The 12,170-nt window shown below is 44.2% G+C and overlaps 1 protein-coding gene across 1 annotated transcript; it reads right to left on the bottom strand.

Annotated features, from left to right (window-relative positions):
- Positions 1-976: 976 nt before the first annotated feature.
- Positions 977-11,814, bottom strand: ALDH5A1 (aldehyde dehydrogenase 5 family member A1). Its single transcript, XM_056333320.1, has 10 exons — positions 11,488-11,814; positions 11,309-11,392; positions 9,683-9,853; positions 9,273-9,389; positions 8,694-8,837; positions 7,670-7,813; positions 6,238-6,396; positions 4,703-4,872; positions 3,882-3,940; positions 977-3,727 (listed from the first exon to the last, which is right to left on the bottom strand). Exons 1-10 carry the CDS (start codon positions 11,785-11,787, stop codon positions 3,522-3,524), a joined length of 1,554 nt encoding a protein of 517 aa, XP_056189295.1. The 5' UTR covers positions 11,788-11,814; the 3' UTR covers positions 977-3,521.
- Positions 11,815-12,170: the final 356 nt, after the last annotated feature.

The raw sequence follows: 12,170 nt of genomic DNA, 5'->3' as shown, positions 1-12,170 counted from the left end.
AACGTGTCTAAAATCTTAAAATGTGTCTGAAACCACCAGTGTCTGGGAAATAGGCTGCAGAACACTGGCCTGCTTAAACATGTCTTTGACCTTGGTGACAAGAGGTAACTAGATGCAGTCTGCCAGCTGCTGTGAACAAAATTAAGTACTAGGTAGTGGTTGGGCTTGACATACTTCTCAGTAAGCCTGACTGTCTGTCCTCACTGGTATTGGATCAATGTTAGCAGCATCAAAAGCCTCCCTCACCCATCCTGAGCACCCAGGGTAGCCTTGCCAGCTTAGCGTACCCATGGACAAGTGTTACTAGAGTGACTTGCAAAAAAAAAAAAGCTTGTGCACTGTGGTTGGAGGTAACTTCTGCCTGTTAAAGCTAAAAATGCCAGTACCTAGTAGAACAGGTAAACATAGTTTCTCAAGAGTTTATTGCACAGAGAGGACAGGCAGTGGGGGATCAAACAACAGCTCTTTAAAGGGTAATACTGGAAAACAAAATGGAAATTGGCCATGACTAAGTCAGGATGGAAACTGAAGACGGTTTCTGAAGCTTCAAAACTGTATTAACTAAAAGAAAATAAAAAAGCTTCCAAAAATCTGTTTTAAATCTTAAGTAAAATCTGCAGTAAAGAATTATGTCAGTAATCATATCCTGAAAGCAGGGAAAGCCACTCTAATCCACAAAGCCTAGATCGTGTGGTAGAATGTTTGGTTCAGATAAAAGACTTGCACACAAAATGACTGATGGTGTGTTGGTATGTCACAGTAGTCTCATTGATTTGATGTAGGTGCAAGGGACCGTAATTGGGGTAACCAAAATCTTACACCTCATGAACATGTGGATGCAAAGAAGTGTCGTCTTTCCCGTGTTAAAGCTGGGTTAAAAATATACTCTGTGCAAATCTGAGACTGAACTTAATGTGGCTGCTGTCAGATTGTCGAGTCCACTTTTAATAAGGTAATAAACCACATAATCCAGTGCTTTCACAGAAGTTATTTATTAAATGAAAACATTTTTCCTATCACAGTTTTAACAGCCAGAAATTGCTAAACTATCACAGGTGTAATCAACATAACTGAGGTGTGAGAATTCCAGTGTATCTTTTGTTGAAGAATCACAGCTTTTGTCATGAAGACAACTTTAAGATTATTCTGTGCTTAACTGAAGTAGACCTTACTGACACAAGGATACTATGCTGGACTCCAACCACAATCCAATCTAGACAAAGATATTTTTAAAGTTTATTACATATGTTATCTTCAGTTATGGTTTGTGCTTCTTACCAGGCATAGTAAAAGGTATCATTTGCTAGAAAAAAAGTAAACATTTACTCATTAATTTTAACAGTGCTATTATGGGAAAGACATCAAGTTTTTAAATGTACCAATGCATCAGATCAATAACTTTGCAATGAATAGAGCATGGGTTAAAGAATTTATCCTCTAGCTGCACAGTGCCAACAAGTACACCCACATTCAAGACTGCACTGTCATACAGCAGTGTGCCTGCATCACTGCGCTCTGGTACCCAGGCACCAAGTTATGGCCGCCGCCTTCCTAGTTACTTTTTGAGTGATGGACAAACATGTAGTGGCAGCCAGGGCTGGCAAACAGCTGCCTCTTCCACACCACCGTATTCCCCAAATTCAGGCAGCCTTGTGCGCTCAATAGCATAAGCTTAGAAGTTGGCTGTTAAGATAAGTTTCTTGCAACTAGTGTATAAATTGGCCATCCTTTTTCTGTTCTTGACAAGCACATAATGCTGCAACTGATAACAGTATTAAGTCCTTGCTATCTTAAATGTGCATCTTTGGTGCGCTGGAAATTACTGGAAGGGCAGCAAGCATCCTATAACCACCCTTCGGTTGGCAATCATGTGCACACACGCTCCACTGCCAGATAATGTGCTCCAGACCCACCTGGTCTCAAGTGTTACACAAATAGAACCATAAAAAATAGTTAGAAATAATAAGTAGCAATCAATGCTACCTTATGTGCGCTTTAAAAAACCCCATGAAACTCAGTTCTGACTCGCTTTTCTTCCCCCATGCCCCCCCCAGGTCTTTTGCTACCCGGTACCTCTTTTCCTGACTGGATAAAATACCTTAAAATATCCCATTTCACAGGGTACATTCATTACTGTATAGGAAGAAGAGCTCTGTTGCCTCCTTCTATTTATTTTTAATAATTAATGGGTAAAGCCCCACCAAGTAAAGTTAACCAACGCAAATGAAATTTATTCCCCTTAGCTTCTGTAGTGCTGACTTATTTGCCAAATTAACATTGCATGGTTTTTGAAGTGCTGCTTTTGACTGCCATTAAAACAGCATTGCTTTTGTATTAAAGAAGCTTTATGTCATCTTTTGAAGGTGATAAAATAGTGAGGCGATGTGTAGAAGTCTCACCTCTTATCACTTCTATTTAAATCTTTATTAGGTCACAAGTTAGCCAAGTTTAAAGGCTTTTAAACATTCCTCCCTAATGGACATTCACCTGTGTAACCACAAATCCAATTCAAGGCACAAAGCCCATGGAATGTAACCATCTCTCTGCTCGTGTTCTTTGGAGGTGGCGAGTCACGTTCCTTTGGACACTGAACAACATTTGCATCAGCGACTGTACTTCTCCCAAAGGAAAGCCAAGTTGTTTTCATGAAAGGGAGCTTATCTGTATCGTCCTGTCACCGTCTGCGCTTCCTTCATACAACTTTTACAGCATCCCCTTACAATTCTGCAAGTTATTCTTGCAAGTAAGCATCCCATCTGCCTCCTCCCACTCACTAAGCCAGCAAGTCCTCGTCCTGGACTGTCCTGTTTCCAGGATGCTGGGGCTCACAAACCATCAAACAAGGGCTGTTTGATGTTTAATTCCAGGTGTGCAAGCTGTTAGGCACAAACTACAGCTGAGCAGGTGGCAGCTCTACAGCCAGCATTAATGTGCGCTGAAAAAGCTGTCAGTTTGCCTGAGTGGATACCGAGCTGTAGCTAAAAGCAATTCCTTAGCTTTCATAAGCATCAGATTCTCCCAAAATTAAAAAAGAAAAGAAAAAGACACTCCTGCTTCTAAAAGAGACTCACATAACCACATTAGAAAAGGTGAGTATTTACACAAAATTCTAAAGGGGACACTGCCGTCCCCCAAAGCGTTCCACATCCACACTGAAACATTACAGGCAGTAGAAAATAGGGGTCTGATTTCCCCTTGCCATAGATTATGATCTGTTTTCATTACGCACAAGTCTCCAAGTCCTCCCAGTTACACAGAGGTAATCCGAGAATAATAAATGTGCATTCTTCCCTACTCCTTACTAAAAATGATGGACATTGTGATCACATTGCTGAAAAAACATACAAAGAACGTGTAAAAACACAGCAGCACATAATACTGTAAATAGCTCTACACATACAGAACAGGGTTGCTTAGTTTTAAAGGCAGAAGTTGCATTCATACTTATTTCTGGTTCAAGAAGCTTATTAAAACTACAGCACTCTTTTCCAAGCTGTTGGGATTGTGCTTTTTGAAGATTTTTATAAGCCTCCAAAGCAGACATATTTTATTTCTAAGTATTCATCAATGCCGTATTTTGAACCTTCTCGCCCTAAGCCAGACTCCTTTACGCCACCAAAAGGACTCTCCACTGCTGAGATTATGCCTTCATTAACACCAACCATTCCAACTTCCAGCTGTTCTGCAACTCTCCAGATCTGGGCTGGATCTTGGGAGTAGAAATATCCTGCCGTGCAGACACAGACATAACAGGAATGAAATTAAAATCAGGAAGAACAGTTGCAGAAGACTGTAAAAAACAGACTTACTGACATTAAGAATCATCACCCCATAACGCTCATAAACCCACAGAAATACATTTATCTGACAGAGAGACATACCTGCTAAACCCACATTAGCTGCGTTCGCTATAGCAATAGCTTCTGCTTCAGTCTCAAATCTGTCAATATAAAGAGAAAAAAAAAAAAATGAGGCCTGCGGTTCATCTACCGTCTTGCTGACTTACAAACAAGCAGCAGCCTTACCAGAAATAAGAAAGTCAAGATGCAGGCTTTTCCCAAAAGTGTATTTTAAACATCTAATGTAATTTTCACTTTGAAGCAATGGAGGAGTTCCTACCACTTCTTCTTAATTTAAACTGCGGTTAAGTCGTTCAGATTGCCTGTCTCCTCCCTAGATACTGGTAGCAAAAACATTTACTTCACATGGGTCACCCCACCAATTTCCCCAATTACACAAGCACTCTCAGCTAAGAGGTAACTGTATTTCTTCTATCCCATCCAGCTGCTCTGGATGGAGGCAGGGAAGGTTTTATGGAGAAAAGAGAGCTCTAAGTTACCCTTCATTAGAAAAACTTTGGACTAGCAAATCACAGGACAAACTGCAAAGTCCTGCCTCCTACTTCATAGCACTGATCATGAAGCTGATGAAAATTTTGTTGTTCTCTACCCTTGCTTAACTGCTAATACAATTTAAAATAAAATTTTCAAAAAGCTGCAGAGATGCTAAAATTGGGTCAGAAGAGAAACAAGCCACATAACCAAAGTAAGTCTTCACATGTGTAACCTAGTCTTATTACAAGACTTGTGTGATCCTACAAAAGCATCTTTTGGGAAACTGTCATTCAAATCTTATTTATTCAAAATAATCTTTCATTGGTTTTTTAATTGCGATTTTTAATCTGGAAAATGACTAATCTTACTTGATAACCGGTGCTAAAGGGCCAAATGTCTCCTCTTGGGTACAAAGCATTTTTGTTGTAACATTACTAAGTAATGTTGGCTCAAAGAAATTCTTCCCCAAGCTGTGTCGTTTCCCTCCAGTCACAACAGATGCTCCTTGAGAAACTGCATCATTTATGTGTCTCTCTACCTGAGGTAGGCAAAACAAAAATCAGAAACACAGCATTTAGGAATGAACAATAGTGTATTTTCCACTGACAAAATTATTAATACTCTTCAGTATTAAATAGAAGATTTTTAGGAGGTTTATACTTTGTAGAACACCATTTTCAGTATTATTTAAAATTTCCCTTGGATTTTTATTTCTCTCAGTTTGACAATTTCAGAGGGATAAATTACAAGTATGGCCCCAGTCTCATGGATATTAAAGATTCAGCTTCTCTGTCGAAATGAAAAGGTTACATCTATTACGAGAACAAAAAAAAAGTCTTTGCAGGACTAAGTACACCTGGTATCAGTGATCAAGCATTATGAAAACAGATTTACATATCTGTCATTTAAAGAAAAACAGACAGCTTTCAAGATGGTACTGGCAAGAACATTTTCTACCCCCTACACCTACAATTCATCCAAAGATGAGAAAGTAATGAGAAGACTGAAGTAGCAGTCGCCACCTAGAATACTGTCCTTTGAAATTACAGAAAGGCAGGTAGTGACTATATACGTGTGTATATACAAGTCCTTGCTTATTTAGATGTATATCATACACACACACACTATACTTCTGTGATGCACAAAGGGAAGGCAGGAAGTAAAGACCTAAAGTACAGAGTATCCTCTGTCTCCCAAGTAACTCGGAATATTTCCATATTCTATTATTTGATAAGCAGAAAGATTCTGGCAGTGTTCGAGTGTAACGGGATTAAAACCAAGCCTGCGTATAACTGAGCCATAGTATCTTAGAAAGTATGAACCACATAATTTAATAATCTTTAATCTTAAGGAAAATTAAATATTACAGAAAATGTGACTTACTGTGATTTTACAAAAAAATAATTTCCTGAAGTCATGAGTCACCCACAACAGAAGACCCAAACCATGCACGTTAATGTTTCAAGTCATTACAACATCCAGAGTTCTAGTATTTTTAACTTCAATTTATTATTTGGCTTAGCTTTTTCCAAAACAGAGGCACTGTTCTTCCAAGTAAGTTGTCATTCACATTGCTTCAGAGCTGCAGGATCACCACACAACTCTCACAGTATATCCAATTTCAGTAAAGATTCCTGAGAACAGTTAGGAATAATCGGGAGGAATCTGTTTCTCCTAAAGCAGGAATCTCTTCTTCTCTTAATGGAAACAGGAATGATACATTAACTGGCTGCATCTGTTCGTCTGTCTGTGCACATGGACTTGGAGGAGGGAACATGCTTCCAGCCACACTGCAAATACATTCTATATTGCACTTTTTTACATGCTTGTTTTGTTAAATCTAGTTACTTTATAGCTCACAAAAAGAAAATTAAGATACCAAAAATGAAATATTTATTTATACCTTCTCCACTGCTTTTTCATTAATTAGTGGCCCTTGGGTAGTTTTTGCATCAAATCCACTTCCAACATGTAGTTCTCTCTCTATAGCTTCTGCAAACTTTTCCACAAATTGGTCATGAATTCCCTTTTGTACTAGGAAACGGTTTGTGCAAACACAGGTCTGAAAACAAACACAAAAAGGAAAAACAAACAGTGGTTTATATTCTATTTAATCTATCCATTAATCAATTCTGGCCGCCAAGCCACAGTATCAGGTTACTACAGTGACCTGTCCTCTGCCTCCGATATATGGATCAACCAAGGTCCAGAAGCTGCAAGGAACGCCTTCTAATTAGACTGCAGAACGCTGGGCTGAGCAGCAGAACCTCAGATCACGCTTGTTGGTGTGGGGTTTTTTTTTCTAACTCCTTCATTAATTGAGTTTGAGTTTCCTTTCTTCCTGGAATTTGTCTTTAAGTGCTTTCAGTAGCCTACTTACTTGTGCTACCCCTTTGCTCTCACTGTGTCCTATTTTGATGGCTACAGTCTCTCACAAAGAACAGCTGCTTTATCTTTCTATGTAGCAGCAGAGGCACCTTTTACATTAGACCTTGTCCAATCTGTGACTGGTCACTCAGTGGTCCTTGTCCACATTCCATTGTTTTGTTTCTTTTCTTTCTCCCCAAGATCAGTCTTATTTTTAATTCTTGTGTTATTCAAGCAACGTTTTTCCAACCAAATGACCTCCCAATCCCACCAAAACCTTGCTGCTTCTCCAAAGCTGGAGTTCGTCAGCTCATGTGTAGGGCTAATACCTACAAGGCTGGACCAGTCTCCGCACAGCCCTACTCAGCTGTTCTGGAAAGTGATGCTCTTAAAAAGTTTTTTACTCCAAGTAAAATAAATTTGAAGCAATGTACAATTGAATCCTGTCTATCACTTTTTTAAGCTACTCAATGTGGAAAAATCTAGCCACGAGTGTCTTAACAGATTTCGATCCCCTTAACTCCTGCTGGGTGTTAAGGAAAGACTTGGATCAAACACACAGTCTTACAGATAGAAACATTTAACCATGAGCCTTGAAGCCATGATTTTAAGAAAGAGCTAGGCACATGTTACAAAATATAATCCTGAGGACTCGGGCAGGATGGTGTCTTTTCAGAGCTGTAGTTCTCCAATGAATGTAATGCTACTAAAGCGTATGACTGGTGAACATCTCCCTTCTCACGGATATTACTGACTGCCACTATGTTGTGAAAGCACACAGGATGTTACAGTGGTGTTACGCAGACTCGCTGACAACTCGCTCGAGCGCCCAGAGCCATGCATGACTCCAGCATCTTTCTCTTCTCAATGAAATGTTCTATGCTTTCCTTTAACATAAAATAACTTGTTTACAGCTTAAACTACAGCAATTCGCTTTGCAGAATCAAGGACAAAAAGGTTACTCTTACCTGCCCCGAGTTTCTATACTTGGAAGCAAGGGCTCCTGCAACAGCATGCTCCACGTTGGCGCTGTCAAACACTATAAAAGGAGCGTGTCCTCCAAGCTCCATGGAAACTCGCTTCACAGTGCCAGCTGCGTGTTTCAGCAGTATCTGCAGGCAACAGAGGAGACAGAGGAGTCTGTACCTCTACCACATGTAAAGTGTGGAACCACAGATGGAAAGCAGTGAAAAACTAACTCTGGCAGGGAATTAATCTGCATCTTCTCTATAATGCTGGACCATCTGCCTTCTCATACAAAACAAGGACTAATTTCATTCAGTAAAATCTTTACAGATCAAATTCTGGTCAAGAAATAACAAAGAGAAGGATTTTCATCAATTTCAGGTCAGGTCAGGCTTTTATACACTAATATTGTCACTCTTGTTTGCTCGTTCTTTTCATTTTTTGGTAATAAAAATCTTGACTATTCTTAGAAAATTCTTCCACGATACGACAGAACTTGGGATCAAGATTTGCCTTGATACCAAGAGTTCTTCATTCTGCATACAGCTATCCCATAGAATTCTATAATCTTCTTGTCACTCTGCTGTTTTACTGATTTCATTTGAGATGGTGACAAGATTGCTTATTGACTAAGGTTGACAGGAGAGATTCAAGGGCCTCACTTCTCTAATACTTTCTCTCAACTGCAGAAGCCGTTCCTGAATAGCACCTTTGAACTCAACTGCAGTGTTCTTATCAGTATGTTGTCATGCTATGATATGGAACAAGAGCATCTCTACAGAACTGTTCACATTATAATTTAATAAAGGGCAGTTATCCGAAGCTGCACACAGGCATCCTTCTGTGAAGTACTGATACTAAAGTAAACAGACAGTATCTCAAGCACACAATTATTTGGACAATCTGACAATCTGTGTACAGCAGCCAGAAAAGAAGAAGGCTCTGTATAAAGGCACAAACTTTGCCCCTACCTTTCCAGTATAACCACAGTAATAATCTTCAAGGATATTCTGTGCCCTTATGTACCTTTCCTGTTGCTGTAGAGCCAGTAAAAGATATTTTGGCTACCAATGGGTCAGTGCACAGAACCTCCCCTACAACCGGTGTCTGTTCTCTGGAACAAGGAACAACATTATACACTCCCGCTGGAATTCCAGCCTGGTTTGCAAGCTGCGACAAAAGAAACAGAGAATTTGCATTATCAGTGCATTTAGTATGAGGAATAGTCACTTAACATTTGTTTGTTTTGAAGAAGTCAGTCTGTAAGTCAGTGGAAGCCCAAAGTGCACAGCACAACTAGTAACAGATGCCATGGTGTCAAAAGAGCGGTTTCACTCTGGTTTAAGGCTGGCTGTCATTCAAAGTAACCAAGGGAAAAAGATAAAGATGTTTTGAGTAGCTAAACGGCCAGGTCCTCCTTGAGGCTCTAGGCCATGTCAGAGGCAACTTTCAGAGATTCTTACTAAATTAAAACCTGCAGCTCAAGTCAGCCAGTTTGCCCTTTCTTCATGTATGAAGCTGGCCGGAGTTATCTTCAAAGCCCACCAGACTCCCCACTTACAGCTGCAGCTCACTGCTAAGGTACACCTCCGCACAAAAGCTCACCTCCCCAAGAGCTAATGCTGATAAAGGTGTGTCCTCTGCAGGTTTCACCACCACCGTACAGCCAGCTGCCAGAGCTGCACCAACCTTCCGGGTAATCATAGCGCTGGGGAAATTCCACTGGATGAAAGAAAAAAGTACAATCAAACTGGAGAAAAGTTTGCCTCCCATTCTTGCAGAAGTAGCTGATGTTTTCTGTGATTATGCGCTAACTTAAACAGACCTGCATCGCGTGCTTTGTCTAACTAAACATTACAGAGAAGCACTGCCAACCCAGGAAGAAGTGAGTAGAAGGCACAAAAGAAGCTTCACAAGGGTGTTCACCAGAGCTGGAGGAGACATAAGGCCACAGCCCCACACTGCGGGCTGAGCCAAAAACCCTCGCATGACTTGAAAAACTCAGCTATGCTTACTGGGGTTATAATGGCTGCCACTCCTACTGGCTGCTTCAGCACCAGGATTCTTCTGTCTTTCGCAGATGCTGGAATGACATCACCATAAACCCGGCGAGCTTCCTCCGCAAACCATTCCAGAAACGAGGCAGAATACAGGATTTCACCCTGTGCTTCTTTCAGAGGCTTCCCCTTTGATTAGATCAGATTGAAGACACACTGTAAGCAGCAGACCAAAGCAATAAAACCAAATTCAAGTAATTTCGGAGTTTCTGTTCTTTTCAGAGTATGTTATAATACCTCCAACACGTACACTGTGATCTCCAAAAAAGATTATGTGATCACATCAGCAGTAGCTGCGCAGCTCAAATCCACCAGCATTGTATGTTCAACATTTTGCATGTTGGTTCATACCTGCCTTGTGACAAGGAGCTAGACTAGCAAACACAGCACGTGTCTCTGCAGTTAGCTGCTACTACCATTCTGAAGAAGATGCAACTCATGGCGAAAGAGTTCCAAGTTTATGCCAGGGACATTTGTTTTGGGGAAGTATTACTTTGGACTACCTCCAGGTCTGATGCCACAGACTGAATGACCATTAGCAGCTGGGACACCACAGAGGAGCTGCTGAAGTATCTTCCAGCATGGTTTCATCTAAAATGATACCAGTCTGCAAGCTCCCAGTTTGCTCTGTGATGCAAACCAAAGCGCACCGAGTGAGTCCAACTTGCTTTAATAGCACTGCAATTTTTTCCCCCGAGTTAATGAAACTGATAAAACACAAGTATTTCTGCTGTGAAGACCCATCTGGGTCGCCAAAACTGTCACCAATATTGGGAATAAGAAAGCTCCTTAACGCCAATGTAGCATTAAGCAGCCGGCAATCCTTTACTGCAGTGCTGGATGCACAGGGGATTGCTCCACCTAACGTGCGTGCCACATTTAGGCAAGGTTATATAGACCATACGTATGTTTATGCATTAGACCTGTCGGAAGAGCCATACATATTCATTCATTTCCCAGAAATAGGTGGTATTGTGTTAATTAGGTGTCATGCATGCTCCTTACATGTATTTTAGTCTTCTGGGGGTCTCAAAGAAACAGTGAACCCTCTAGTTACAGCTGTCGGGGACCGAACCTCCATTTGCTTTCCCCATACAGACTTATCTTGACCACGGCTGAACTTCTTTTGCCAAATCTGGTTTCAGATCTGGCTTCGCAAGAAGACTGTTTTAGTGTTTTCTTGGAATTATTGATTAACCTTCCCTTAATGACACAACGTCACACAATGAACGTTTGATGGTAATTATCTAGAGTAATTCTACCGAAGCAAAGCACAGGCGCACCAAGGCCGCAGAGCACAACACGGGCCCATTCCTGCTGGCCGGTGGGTCCCACCATCGCCGCAGTCAGTGTCCTGCGTGTGTCCGAGGGAGGCACCCGAGGTGTCACCCGCCGACCCAAGGGCGCGATGCCAGTGCACAACGTGTCCCCTGGGCTCGGCTTTTTTAAGTGATGAAGGAGGGAAGGTACTGTGGCTAGGGTGACGGGCACGCAGGGTGTTCTGGTGCTGCCGGCTTGGGGTTATCTCGGTGCCGGCAGCCCTGTCAGGCTGGGCTGGCGGGGCCACCCCACCGCCGCACTCACGTTCTCCGCCGTTATGATCCGCGCCAGCTCCTCCCGGCTCTCCACCACCAGCTCGTACCACCGCCGCAGCAGCCGGCTCCTCTCCTGGGGACACAGAAGGCTGCCGTGGCCGCTGCCCGCGCCTCCCGGCCCGCCCGCCCCGGCGGGACCCCCCTCCGCCACCTTCCGCAGCCGCTCACCTTGGCGGGGAGGCGGCCCCAGGCGGCGCCGGCCCGGTGCGCGGCCCGCACGGCCTCCCGCGCCTCGGCCGCCCCGCAGTCGGTCACCCTGCACAGCTCCGCGCCGCTGGCCGGGTCCCGCACCGGGAAGGCGCCGGCAGCCTCCACCCAGCGGCCGCCCACCAGCCCGCCCCGGCGCACCAGGCCGGCGGGGAGCGCCCAGCTGCCGCCCCGCGCCGGGGCCGGGGCCGGGGCCGGCGGGGGGACGAGGAGCAGGCGGCGGCGGGCGGCGGCAGCCCGGCCCGGCAGCAGGCCCGCCATGGCCGCGCAGCGCTGACAGGCGGCGGCGCCGCGGCCCAGCCCGCCCCGGAGGCGGAGCTCGGAGGGGCCGGGGCACGGCGGCGAGGCGGGGGCGCCGGGGCTGCCCCGCGGAGGGGGGCGGGGGGTTCCGCGTCCCGGCGCCCCGTGTGCCGGCGGCTGGGGTGCTGGTGGCTGCGCTGCAGCGGTACCGGCCCGCGGGGGGCTGTGGTCGCGCTGGGGCCGTGGCCCTTGCCTTGGTCCCCTGGGTCCCGTGGCGGCAGTGGCCAGTGCCCCGTGGGGGCCGGTGGCCCTCGCCTCCGTCTGCTGGGTCCTATAATGGCTGTGGTTGATCGTCTGCCCTGAGGGCTACTGGCCCTCACCTCCGTCTGCTGGGTCCTGTGGTG

This window comes from Falco biarmicus, chromosome 3 (genome assembly GCF_023638135.1).
Source record: "Falco biarmicus isolate bFalBia1 chromosome 3, bFalBia1.pri, whole genome shotgun sequence".
In the NCBI taxonomy this organism is placed as follows: domain Eukaryota; kingdom Metazoa; phylum Chordata; class Aves; order Falconiformes; family Falconidae; genus Falco; species Falco biarmicus.
The sequence above is the reverse complement of the archived record's forward strand: the minus strand, read 5'-3'. Positions and strand labels throughout refer to the sequence as shown.